This window comes from Orbicella faveolata, unplaced genomic scaffold, assembly GCF_042242905.1.
Source record: "Orbicella faveolata isolate gen_17 unplaced genomic scaffold, um_ofav_v1 contig_46, whole genome shotgun sequence".
In the NCBI taxonomy this organism is placed as follows: domain Eukaryota; kingdom Metazoa; phylum Cnidaria; class Anthozoa; order Scleractinia; family Merulinidae; genus Orbicella; species Orbicella faveolata.
The window spans coordinates 19,240,484-19,254,220 of NW_028301576.1; the positions used below are offsets into that span (position 1 = coordinate 19,240,484).

Sequence of the window (13,737 nt, forward strand, 5' to 3'; positions counted from 1 at the left end):
ATATCACGAGTAGTGTAAATCCTTAATTGCTCAAGCTTTTATACGATGACTTATTTATGACTGAGAAAATTGCAAATGTGTGCACGTTAATTTGCACCACAGTGCAAATTAAGAATTAACGATAATCTGGCCTGCTCTCAGCCAATTACGATGATTAGAAGTAATTTTCTCAGTTATATGATAATGATCATCATCTTACAGCAGGGTTCTAACTAATTTAGGTAGTTGTGGGCTAGTTTCATGAAGTAGAACGCTGACACGGATTCAACTGCTGAAGAGACAGGCCTCTAAGGAGGTCTGGAAGCATGCTCCCCAGAAAATTTGGAAATTGAGTCTGAAGTGCTATTTTATGCCTTCTCTTGGAGATATTTCAAAAGAAAAAAACAATTGGGGAAAAGGACAAAACATCAAGAATACAAAGGGATGACAAAGACTTTCTTCAATTTTTATCCTACAGTGCTAGTGTAATTGACAATATTCACCAGACCCTGACCCCACGTACCCACTCCTTAGCTACAGCCTTGACTGTCTTGATACAAGGTCAGTCAAAGTTCAGTTCAGAAGTAGCCTGAGGTTTAGCTGGTGGACGGGACTTTCTGAGAACCCAATGTCTCTCTGATCAGATGGTCTCTGTTATATAAGCCCAATACAGAATTTTTTTATGATTTTTAATTAATATATATTTAACAAATAAAGAAGCCTAAGCTGTGTATTACACTGTGATAAAACACTTCAGACATTTGAGAACACTTGAGAAATGTAGAAAACACTTGCCTGCTGCTTGTGTGTTCCACTTCCCCTCGTGTTCACAAATGCCTGTTGTGTTTTACCACAGTGTAATACATGGCTTAGGCTCACCCCCCCTGCCCCCACCTCATTTCCCCCCTCCCTTCCTCAAGCAACAGCTATTATCAGATAACAATGAAAGACTGAGAATTTTCAATCACACTGACTGTGCAATTTGTCTGATGATTGTTTGTGGGAGAGGAAGTTGACTGATGTTCTGTGGGAGAACAATCTTCTTTAGAAGGTCTTTACAGCACTCCTGAAGGGCGTATGGCACTAAAAGGGAGTTGAAAAAATTCAGCTGTAAAAGACATTTTATATACCGTATTTTCCCGTGTATAAGTCGACCTTTCAAGACCTAAAAATCAGTCCAAAAATTCGCCCTCGACTTATACATGGGTCAAAACTTGAGATCCAAGCGCCAGTCAAATAATTAGCATAATAATTGTCTTTCAATGTTAACAAACATGTGATAAACGGCAGCACAGTTTACAACGTACGTTCGCTTAGCGATCTGTCTCTCCATATCAGAGCTTCAAGTTAAAATGCATCAACATTTATTCGTTAAATTTTAACCTGGATCTTGTAGACACTCACTGGCTCAATTTTGTCATAAAGAACCAATATTTTTCCTTTAAATAAAGCTGTAGTAAAGCCGCTGGGAGAAAATATCTTTCGCGCTTGGAACTTCTCTGCTTGGTAACCTGGCAGGATACGAGTGCGAGGACTTCTGTACCAGTACTTGACCGATTTCAAGGCTTGACTACCAAGTTTATGGCAAGCCGTTTGTAGCAAAATTTAATCCTTGCGATATATGTTTAATCCTTTAAATAACGGTTTTATTTAAAGATAGAAAGAGGCATTCAATCCAATGGTAAATAAAATTTTTGGTTCAATTCAATCTTTTCATTTTCACGATTCAATCCAATACCTGGAATATTGATTCAATGCAATACCTAAAATATTGATTCAATCCAATACCTAAAATATTGATTCAATCCAATACCTCGAATATTGGTGCAATCCAATACCTCAAATATTGATTCAATCCAGTACGTCAAATATTGATTCAATCCAATACCTCAAATATTGATGCAATCTTCCTGGGCCGAGCGCGGCCAACAGGAACGAGAGTAACTGAGCACTAGAGAGCACTGAAAACATGGCGGGCGAAGGAGAACTAGATTTAGAAGTTGAGTTTCCTAAGTTTCTTGCAGACATCTTGGATAAAACGGAAATAAGTTTTGAGAATTTTGACTCAGAAGTTGCAGAAGTGCACGCCGAAGTTCTTGATCAAACCATTAGTCTGCTTAGGTAAATGAGACGTTGCTACAACCGAGACACAAGGACACGGAAAATTTAGATTCCATTACTGCCGCTTTTGTAGATGTAAGTTAACCAATTTTTATGTGACAAACATATTTGTTTATTAAAAGCTGTGTGTGCTAGCTTTTTGTGGCAAATAACATAAACTGTGGCAAATTTTGCTACCACATTGGTCTTTGGTATTGTGCATATTTCTGCTGTCCAATCATTACTGGCACACTAAACTTTGAACTGTAAACAAAATTTTTGCTGTGCCGTGTGCACAGTCAAACATGTTTCTCATAAAAACTGCTTGTGTAAACCTGGCTTTAAGTTATTTTTGAAATAAGAACCTTTACATTTTACAAGACCGCAATCATTGAACATTGGGATGTGTTTTAAGTTTTTCAATGTTGTTGTCTCATGTTTAGCATTATTTAACCCACATGTGGTACTTCTTTCCTAAAAACGATGTTTTTCTTGATATTCTATGACAAACATGGCACCAATTTGTTGTGAATATTATCGGGTACCTAGGGCTCAAGGCTAACACTACTGCCAACTAGCCACACATTTCAGTTTTGAATAGTAGATTTTGCACTTTCACTAGCCATTGTGACAATCATGATGGAATGGAGTACTGGTCTACTGGATGAAAACAAAATTGAGAATTATCCTGACAAAGTAAAACTGAAGAGAATAGAAACTAATGAAAACAGGGAAACTATGAGTGGATTTCATGGAAATAATTGCCTTAATAAGCATATGATAAATATTTAACTATTAAAGGGAGATAAAAGAAAATGGCAACACTGATAAAAGTACATCAGAGATTGAACATAAGCATATTCAAGAAAAGCAGGATTCGTGTTTGTGGGAGTGAAATTTTCTTAGTGATTATTATTAACATTTTAGATGCAACAAGAATTGTCCAAGATTAACCACTCTTATAGAAAAGTCAGTGAAGCTGTGTATGAGAAAGGCTGGCTGGTGCAAAGTTAGTTTTGGCTAGTGACATGAGTCCTGTTAGTAGCCATTATGCCAGTGCACCGAGAGGTTAGTCTTGTCTCCTGGGTACTTTCGAAAATAAGATAACAAATTAACCTTGCAACATTTTAACATCTGTTTTGATAAGCACCTGAAAAATCTACAAGGCAGAGTAGTGCACATGGCAGTTATCAAATGCCCTGATTTCTCTTCAGTTTAGTTGTGTTGCTAGAAGTTAGGCATTCTGTACATCAGTTTTGTATATCAATGCAAAGGAAGATGAGAAAATAATTTACTTGATACAGGGTGACGTTTTCTGTTGTGAATTCAGTTGCAAAAATACTTTAAGGGCCATAATCTCCTTTACCCAGCCCACACACATGTAGTATTATGCAATTGTCAGTTGCCCAAGTTTAACTGTCACTAGTTCTAGAGCCTCTTGGAAGATGTCTACTCCCATTTGACTTGATTATCTTAAGGGATCTAGCCTTTCCAATACAAATGACTGCACTGAATCATGTTGTCCCAGGTCAATTTCTTCAACTACAACATTTTTATCACTGTCCAATGGAGTTGGACCATCAGGATCATCACCATAGTATTCAAAATCAAATGACTTTCCATTTGAAAGGGGGTTTTCAGGCTGCATCATATGATTAAGCCACATTTGGTATGGCAACCAGTTTTTTTTCTGTTCTTACATTTTGGTGGTTGAAAGCTTCAGTGAACTGGCAAAGAGCAAGGTTTATCCTTGGTTGAAAAACTAAGTGTAAGGTGGAAAGATGCACTGAATCATCAATGTCCAGGATGCCTGACAATTCCATACTACAACTGAAAAGTGTAAAGGTACAAGTGGGAAGCACAACGGAAACATCCCTCCACAATCTTTCAATTCGTTGGTTGTGTTGATGGCCCTGCAGTGAAGCTGCCCCTCTCCTCTCTTCTAACCTGCTCCATTGTATCGCACACACCAACGTTTTCAACACCATGATCTACTCGTACTCTCGAAGGCCAAAATTCTCCGTCTCTCTTAACGGCATCCAGAAACAATTCAAGAACTGTTTCTGCTTTATTGTTGGCACTACATTTCAAAAACATTATTCTCCGAGAAAATCCGTCTATACAGCCGAATTAGTATTTTCCATCGGATCAGAGAGTGATGTCCATCCAGATGCCAAAGCGAATTTACGCACCCCATCTCTAGACAGTATTTTGGGGATCTAATTTTGCTAACCTTTCTCTTATTCTTCTCCGTTGAACCCATAACCCAATGGACTTAAAGAAACCTGCAATGAAATTATATCCATACTCTTGAATGATTTCGGTTCCTTATCAGGTAAGTTGTTGAAACCCCTCATATCTTCTCAGCCATACTCTGTCAATCTTCTGTGAATTGTCCATCTCCAAACTCCAGTCATCTTTGTTATCGTTGTCCAGATGAATCCTAGTCCTCAAAGTTCCTCGAGCACCTCAACAGGAATTTTAAGAAATGGTCTTCCATGATTCCAACTTCTGAGTCAAAGTTCTCAAAAATTATTTCCGTTTTATCCAAGATGTCTGCAAGAAACTTAGGAAACTCAACTTCTAAATTTAGTTCTCCTTCGTCCGCCATGTTTTCAGTGCTCTCTAGTGCTCAGTTACTCTCGTTCCTGTTGGCCGCGCTCGGCCCAGGAAGATTGCATCAATATTTGAGGTATTGGATTGAATCAATATTTGACGTACTGGATTGAATCAATATTTGAGGTATTGGATTGCACCAATATTCGAGGTATTGGATTGAATCAATATTCCAGGTATTGGATTGAATCAATATTTTAGGTATTGGATTGAATCAATATTCCAGGTATTGGATTGAATCAATATTTTAGGTATTGGATTGAATCAATATTCCAGGTATTGGATTGAATCAATATTTTAGGTATTGGATTGAATCAATATTTTAGGTATTGGATTGAATCAATATTCCAGGTATTGGATTGAATCGTGAAAATTAAAAGATTGAATTGAACCAAAAATTTTATTTACCATTGGATTGAATGCCTTTTTCTATCTTTAAATAAAACCGTTATTTAAAGGATTAAACATATATCGCAAGGATTAAATTTTGCTACAAACAGCTTGCCATACAAGTTCCCAACACACGCTTTGCACTTTGTTTATGGCGTCGTTCTGAAAGTCGTGAGCTTCTTTGGTGTTTTGCCTGTCTTATAAAGCCACTTTTAATCTCTTCGCACTTAAAAAGGCTTGTTTGAAATCCTTACGTTTGATTTTTGTGAGCATTTTACAAAAATTATCATCGAAAAGTCTGCATGCACATGTGTTGCTAAACTGGGTAAAACGCTCGTATACGTGCCATAATAAGCTTTAAAACTGCGCATTGAAACATGCTGTGATTTGTTTACATATCTGTGGTAGCTGAAAGATAATTTTAAGAAATACAAGATAAGTTTTCCAAGAAATTCTTACCTGGAAATTAAGAAAATCTAGTTTTTGGCCTCAAAAATTGGGGGTCGACTTATACACGGGATCGACTAATACACGGGTAAATACGGTACATGTAGTTTCACATAGTTAAAGTTCAACAGGGAACAAAAAGAACAGAGTCAGTTCTTTCTTCACATAAAGGCAGCCTGGGAGATCATTAACATTTTAAAACTTAAGATAAACAATCATACTGAGAATCATTGAGGAATTTCAGAATTTTCAGTTAAATGGTTTGCTTTTTAGAAATTCACAAATTATTTCTGTATTTTCTGCACTTACCCAGGAAATTTAAGTACCATTTGCCCCGGGGAGGGGGGGGGGGGAACTCCCATATGGAATGGATGGGGATGCTCGTTGTCTCGCTTAGGGGTGTAAATTTTGGATTTTGGTCTCGCTTAGGGTGTTCTGGGCAAAATGTCATTAGTTTTAGCCGTCAAGGTCTCGTTAAGGGTTGCACATGAAGAAATAACAAAACAGAAAGAATTTTGATTCTTTATATTTACTCAACTCATATAAACATATAGTACACCTTCATACAGTACACCTTCATATAGTACACCTTCAAAAAATCATTCTACGTTGTGTCACTTTTTGCTTTTGTATTCTTCATATAAACAAAGTACTTTTTATTTGTCTGTTTTGTAAACTGGTCTCTTTTAGGGGTCTGCATAAGCTTTTGTCACGCCCAGATTGGTCTCTTTTAGGGGTTAAATTCAAAATTTCCGACGAGCATCCCCGTCCACTCCATATGGGAGTCCCCCCCCCCCCCCCCCGGGACCATTTGTCCCTGTTTTGAAATTTTCGGAATTTTGGGTTGAAAAATTGTGGAAAGCACCTCAAATTCAGGTTCCCTGGTTACTTGAAACTGAAAGGTTCCATTGAATCTACCAGGAGCCAATGAATGTAATGACTCTGACAAGTCTCTATCCCTCCCGGCCACAAACTTAAGGTCAGTCTAGCTGGAGGGTGGGGCATTGTCAAAGGCAATTTTATCTTTCAGTTTTTAAAATTATGATGTACATCTTTCATTGTTTATTTTTTAAATATGCGGATTACCTTCAATACAAAACGTACTAAGTCTGAGTGGAGTTGGCAGGGCCATAAGGTCCACCCTACTTCCTAAGCCAACTTTGCGAGTTTTAATAAAGTGAATATTTGACTGTTACTGCACCGGTCCATGGGAAGTCAAACATCTCGTAGCCTGCAGTGCAGGCGTCTTATTGGCGCGAGTTAGCGTTACAACCTTGCGACCGCCTTTTAAGACCGCCATGTTAGACCGCCATGTTAGACGGTGGGGGATGGGGGAGGGGAAAAATGAGATTTTCTTCGCTCCACCCCTCCCCTATCCTTCCTCTTGCCTATCATTCACCCCCTTGGTAAAACTTTCTTTCTCTCCCCAGTCTTCCACTGCATGAAAAATTCAAGATGGCGGCTAAACTTTTTACGATGTGAGCGCTCGCTCGAAAAAATTTCGCCTGCTCTGCAGGCTAAACATCTCGCGATGTGCTGTACCGGCATCAAGGTGACAGCAACCGTGATGCTTTTTTCATAAACCAATTAATACAAGAAATAAGGAGTTATGCCAATGCACCAGTGTTGTCAAGTCACATTCACGATTTTAAGAGGGAACACAAACGATATGCCCTGTACCAGACCTTTCTGGATACCTGTCTCAGGACTATAAATCCCTTATAGCCTTACCGTTGAGTGTGATGACGACTTCGCTTGTGACATGTACATTGCGATTCTCATTCTCTATACGTCGAACTTCAGGCGCCACGGGAAAGTAAATTTTTCTGAAGTTCTAAAGCATAACAGCATTCGTTGGTTCCTCGCGTGCTATCCACGGATGTGTCACGTAAGTGTTCACATCGTAACGACCGTTTAATGGTTCAAGAGTTGAATACAGAACTTGTTCTCCCTGGTAATTTAACCATAATACTTTAACACGGCTTCTCGAACGGTTGATGAATCTAACTGGCGTTCCAATTCTTGAGTGTAAAGATCTTGGCGAAGCCCGAGAAGTTATGCTTTCGTCCATATTGCGTCACACCTTATCAGTGTATGTATGCTACCTCGAATCGTCGTAGTGTATTTGCAGACCACAGACTGTTCTAGATATAGAAAGCTAACCGTAAACAGGCAAAACTGCGCGCAATTCAGGGTAACATGAGTGATATTCAGGCGAACTTGATCGTTACTTTAGGCCTAAATGGTCTCAATGTAGTCTGCAGACTGCAGTCACCCCGGGCAGTCAGCACACCGGAACCCTCCAATCCGGTACTTCTTCGTACGCCTTGCGCACCTATGATGAAATTATTCTCTTTGGGGAGGTCGCGTGACTACTGCACATGCAGATCTGAGGTTGTTCTTGCTCGTTGATGGAGGCAACTGTACGGACAAGTTAGATATGTCTGGGATAGGTGATGTCTTCAGCGTTTTACTTATAGTTACCTTTTCCTTTTGTATCTTAAACGCATCTGTAGTGAGAAGTGGTCTCATAAAAGAAACCTCAAGGACTCCTTCGACTCAAAATTCGACATCAGATGTCCGCGTAAACGGAACGAAGTGCAATATTTTGAATTGCTCTTTGGCCCTCGACAAAAGCGAGGCAGACAAATTGAAAGAACCGATATTCGACGAAAATGCGTTGGCTGTTTTCATTTTCGTCACCGTTGGAAATTCCACAGCTCCTTCGCAAAATGATGGAAAGAATGTGTCTTCCGTTGAACTGCAAATCAAGCAAAAGTGGGCCTGGTTACGAAATAAGCGAGGTCGCTTTCTCGCTACTCTTCCCTACGATTTTGACATCCTTTCTCTGACTACGTTACAAAGGGACGCTTTTAGCGTAGACCTAAACATAAATGCGAAACCTCGGAACTGCTTTGCAAACTTGTCGCAAAACTGTTTGAATGGGATGATTGCTGCCACTGTTATAGACAGGGTAACAGGCACTGATGGGGATGTCTGTGTCAGAACTGTAGAGACTGAGGAGGATGACGATGTGAGAGACGTGGGGTATCGCTGCTGTGAACAAAGGAACAACTCTTTGATTTGTGATAGACCCGTTGAGAACAACCAGTGGATTCAAATTGCAATAAGATTTCTCTGGGCTTCTTCATTTGGATTCGGTCTTTTTGCACCTCTTTTACTCAAGTACCTTCCAAAAGAATTCAAAAAAGGACCTAGAATAAGACCAAAGGCAACGTTTGCGAGGAGAGAATCTGAAATTCCAGAGGCCGAGACATCATCAGTGGACCTGATGACGCTATCTACCCGCCCACTGTTATTTGCCTTGGATGGCGGATTATTAGATGTGCTGCGAACGCGAACTGAGTCAGTATTCTTCTCAAGATTGAGCCGCTGTCTCTTTGTAATCTTACTAAGTTGTCTCCCTCTTCTTCAAGGTTTTATTTATGCCTATTTGAAACAAGCGGAAGTGGGAATTTCAACTGGAAAATTGCTTGGAGTTGGAGATGCTTTCATCACACTGTTGGAGAAGAACAGTCAGTGCGTATTGAGCGCAGCCTACTGCTTTTGCATTCTACTAATCTGCATTGCAATCGCAATCCCTAGAACCTTGTCAGACTTGGCAAGATGGCTTGCAGGGAGGAGAGATGAGCGCTCATTTCTTGGCTTTAAAAAACCAGACGAGATCATTTGCTTTTCAGACAAGCGTGGCTTCCAACTGATTTACGAGAACATTGTTTTTCATCTTAATTGCCTACTCATGTGGCAGTTTTGGAAGTTTGTGTTCTTGGTTGTGACCTATCCCTTACAGAAGCTTTGCGGCATAAATGTCTTTGATGAACCCATGGACTCGACCTTCAATGCTGAGTCAGAGGAGACAGAAAAAAGATGTGAACTATGCTCAAAAATTTGCAAGATAGTTTGGTTGCTGCTAGTTTTCCCATTATGGGCTGTCACCATAACTACAGCTTTTCTTCTCTATATCATCCCAGTTACTTATGTGGCCTTTCGTATCTGGAAGATGTTGTTCAGAATTGAATTTGAATCACAGTGCTGTCAGGCCATTCCTTCCTTTGTAAAGATAACATCTTTTCCCATCTTGTACATCTTGTTCCTCGTATTTTGCATGTGCATCGAAGCCTCATACATCATGCTGGTTGTCACCTTGACTGTGAACATCATGTTTCTTGGAAGTGTTGCTGGTTTTACGACCATGGGTCTGCTGTTCTACATTGATTTTTACCTTCCGTACATTGTTCTTGGGTTATGGGTAATCGTGTACATGCTGAGAGCTACAAACAAATATTATGCCCAGTTTACATACTTAAAGACCCTTGTCTTTGAAGAGTGTGAAAAATATGACGAAGAGGCCAGAACAGAAGCAAGCATCAGAGAATCATTTAGTGGGCCGATTACTGGCGAGAGGAGGTCATCGTCTCTGTCGTCCCTTCAGAGGTCCAAGTCGGTGAACTTCCTTGTGACGCTGGATGATTACGGTGTCCCTAGCATTCCACTAGATATCTTCCTTGCTTCCTCGCGTCAACTTATGCCTTTCAAGCGCATCATGTTGGCAAAGTTCTTGAAGTTTGTTACCCTGGGGTGTTACCTGGTGGTAATATTCTTATTTGTGATGTCGCTGAAGGAATATCATGCCGTGAGCACCATCGTCCAAGGCCTGGCACTGTTTCTACTGGGCGGGTTGCCATTATTAGCTCTTCAAAGCCGAGGTCATTCAGATGCTGAAGAGATTAGAGCAAGGTTTTATGTTAATGATATCATCAAACAGTATACCAAGAGAGCTTTGTAAGTTTTTCTTACAGCTTGTAAACCCAAAATTGAGACATGCTGTAATGACCATGTTAGCAGAGAATAGATAGGGCATACTGATTGACAAACACAAAAATTTGGAATATGCAGTGTAGTATCCCAGCATTCCCTTAATCCTACAACGTGTTGATGTTATGATTATGGGACATTGTGCGTATTTTTACTGGTTGGCCAAACACAGGGTCTTACTCATTATGCTGTACACTAACCAAAGAGAACATGGCTTTGGACTAGGCTGGAATAGTTTTTTTTCTTTATTTTTATTTGTTGTACTGATAGTATGACAAATTTGTAAAGTAAATGAAGTGGTACACAGAATAAGGCCCTTAGTGACTCTCCTTGTATTTGTCAAGGGAATACTAGGTAATTTTGAAGACAAATTGACTAGCACTGATAAAAATGTCCAGGAACTTTTTTTTCTGACTAAATGGGGGAAGTAACTGTCAGTTTACATGTACACTCGGGTGAAGGATTGTAAGTAATAACTGAGTCTAACTGAATATTAGTTCTTGACAATCCTTTGAGCAGATTAGTACGTTGTAGATTAATACATATTGAGCTCTTATACTAAAAAATATAGTAGTCCTCAGAGAATCAGGGTGAGAGATTTGGGTCAGGAGGAAGTTCAATGGGCAAAAGTGTTCATTTGTACTGCTTTGGCCCAACTGATCTCTTCTTTACCTAACTATCTGGCCCTGAGTCACTGAGGAAATGGAAATGTTTAATAGCTTCTTGCAATCATGCTGCAGGATGGGGCAGGGCAGTCAATCAACGTCATACCAGCATGCCGAAGTTTCAATGACACTTCATTGACAGACTTTACTGACACTTGAGTCTGCCTGTGAGAGTCATGCTATTAATTGTTCTTGACTGTTGAGCATAAATATGCTTGGAAGGGCACATGGTGGGTAGAGGCTGACAATGTTTAGGCCAAAACAAACAAAATTTATTGACAGATATCACTGGAAAGTTTAAAAGTATTGACTATGGACACCCAATAATTATGTTGGAAGGAAAAAATTTTGATGAATATTTAAATTAGGAAAAAAGTTAATGGAGAAAAGAAGAGAAAAACCTAGGCATAAAAGAAGACTGTCAAAAAGTGACCTAAATGCTTAAGTTGCAACTAGGAGGACATGAAATTGTACCCAAAGATTCTTAATATGTAGAGCCAAGGGGTGGGGGGGGGGGGGGGTAGACTCTCGTATAAAAAGGATGGAGGTGCTCGTCTGAAATCTTGAAAAGAACTCCGAAGAGGTACTAAGATCCTGTTTTGTGGGCGTGGCTTGAATTCTTTTTCACCCCCAAGACGTACCAATCCTCCAAACAACACATAACCTCCTGTCAACTTTTTTCGGCTCAATACCCTGAAAGGTACTACGAATCTCCCGCTGTGGATCTTTTGAGGCTGAACATCCGAAGAGGTACTAAAACCACTTTTTTAACTTGTAAAAGGTACAATGAGCACCCCGGTCATTTTTATATGGGAGTCTCCTTCCCCCCCCCCCCACCTCCCCACCCCCGGAACCTAGAGATGGCAAAGACATTAATGAAACTGTTTTAGGTAGTGACAGAACACTCACATTATTTTTTCTCACACCAGATGCAGAAAAATATTAGAAAAATACAAAGTACATCAAACATTCACCAGTAGCTTCAGAAGTATTTGGGTATCATGGTGGATGTTTAAATATGTTTTTGCGGATTCAAGTCACTTTTCAAGCTAGTGTCGTTTGTAATTCTGTTAATTTACCGGTAAATTAAACATCCACCACAACCTAAACCTTGACTTATTAGAATACAAAAATGAAAAAGACCTTTAATAAACTTTGTGTAATGTACAACAATGTAAAAGTTAGTTTTGTAATAAATAGAGATGTACTATTTTGAGTTTAGTTTGTATTTCCTTGTGATTTTTGAAATAAAAGTGGGATTAGTTGTGGTAATAAAACTAGTGAGACAATCTCAGATAGTGCAGAGCGCAATTGATAGCTCTGGTACAGTAGTCCCATAAGTTCTCACCCCTACTCGGTTCACTTCCGGTTTGTGTCTACCTTGGTAGTCTGCTACGGCTTTTCCCCTTTGCAGTGTGTTTGTTTCAAGGTTGTATTTTCATTCAAGGTCCAAACATTACGCACAAATTAATTACTACTGGTGCTTTAAGTTGATTTTCATTCATTTTAAATTCAACAATACGCTGAAGCAGCAAACGTGACAATTTAGCTCTTCACGCCAACTTTGTAACTTGATACTTTTGTTTTCCTCGCAAAGCCATGTAATATGAAACCCCTGTTTTCTCCAAAACATACGGAAGATGTCCTTGTTTTTTGGAGATAAATGAAAGAAAGTTAAATATCTGATGTAGGGATGAAGAAACGGAACAGAGACGATGTTTTACTAAAAATGCAAATTTTTACCGATGAACAAGAACTAATTTAATTATCAGATAGTCACGAAATACCACTTTCTTTTTCTGTTGCGACCTTTGTTGTTAACAATAAAACAATTCAAAATTAACACACAACGATATTGATGGCTGAGAAGCTTTTCAACGAAAAGTATTGAAGATAAACAGCGCTACTTGGCCGATATGAATGAGTCTCCTCAAAGACTGATTAAATTAATTTGCACTTTCATTAGGTGCCACGGCGTCTGCAGCAATATTTGAGCATTTTCCTGGTTTCTTTTGTTACAAATTCACAATTTGCGGAGTATTAACGCCACTAACTTGAGAACTTTTTGGTCTCTCTTACAGACACAATTAAGGCAAGAAATAGACAAGTCGCTAAGGAGAAGCAATATATTTGAACTCTGACAAACACACTATTGTAGATTGAAAACAGCAGATGATATTTGTTGAACCGATCTGTTTGTAATTCTAAAAGCTACGCAGCCACAGTAACGTTTCACTTTTGCAATAAAAAGGGACAACTGGCGCTTCCTGAAAAATAACTGCCGTCCTTGGTCACATGACACGATATATAAAATACTGCGTGTAAAGATAGTGTATAACACTAACAATGCTAGAACGCATGCATCTTACATGTTGAGCTCTACCATAACAAAAACCACTCAACATTTGTGCGTGATTCCGTATGCAATGTATCCTTCACCTAATATAGAAGCCACGAACCCTAACTAATCTACGCATGCGTTTAGGGCAAATTAGTTTTGTTCTAAGGAGAATGGTACCACAAGGAGAGCAAGGGGTTACCTGAAACAAATATATAGCTTTGCGATGTTCAAAGTTAAGCGACGGCGACGGAATGTGTTTTACGTAGAGTACACATGTACCTTTCCCACCCTACTCCCATTACTTCCTTACCTCTAGACTAATTAATTAATTGAAATTAATTAATCAAACACCTTAGCGCCATA

At 39.3% G+C, this 13,737-nt stretch overlaps 1 protein-coding gene and 1 pseudogene across 2 annotated transcripts; one reads left to right on the forward strand and one right to left on the reverse strand.

Moving 5' to 3' along the window:
- Window positions 1-424: 424 nt before the first annotated feature.
- On the reverse strand, window positions 425-7,780 carry LOC110041256 (von Hippel-Lindau disease tumor suppressor-like; annotated as a pseudogene). Its single transcript, XR_016203666.1, has 2 exons — window positions 7,264-7,780; window positions 425-1,062 (listed from the first exon to the last, which is right to left on the reverse strand). The product of XR_016203666.1 is annotated as a von Hippel-Lindau disease tumor suppressor-like (transcript).
- Window positions 7,781-7,861: 81 nt separating this feature from the next.
- LOC110041255 (uncharacterized) lies at window positions 7,862-12,310 on the forward strand. Its single transcript, XM_020746539.2, has one exon. It carries the CDS (start codon window positions 7,973-7,975, stop codon window positions 10,337-10,339), a length of 2,367 nt encoding a protein of 788 aa, XP_020602198.2. The 5' UTR covers window positions 7,862-7,972; the 3' UTR covers window positions 10,340-12,310.
- Window positions 12,311-13,737: the final 1,427 nt, after the last annotated feature.

Bases quoted from the DNA above. Each gene is read 5' to 3' on its own strand.
- LOC110041255 (XM_020746539.2), top strand. From the start codon at position 7,973: ATGTCTGGGATAGGTGATGTCTTCAGCGTTTTACTTATAGTTACCTTT.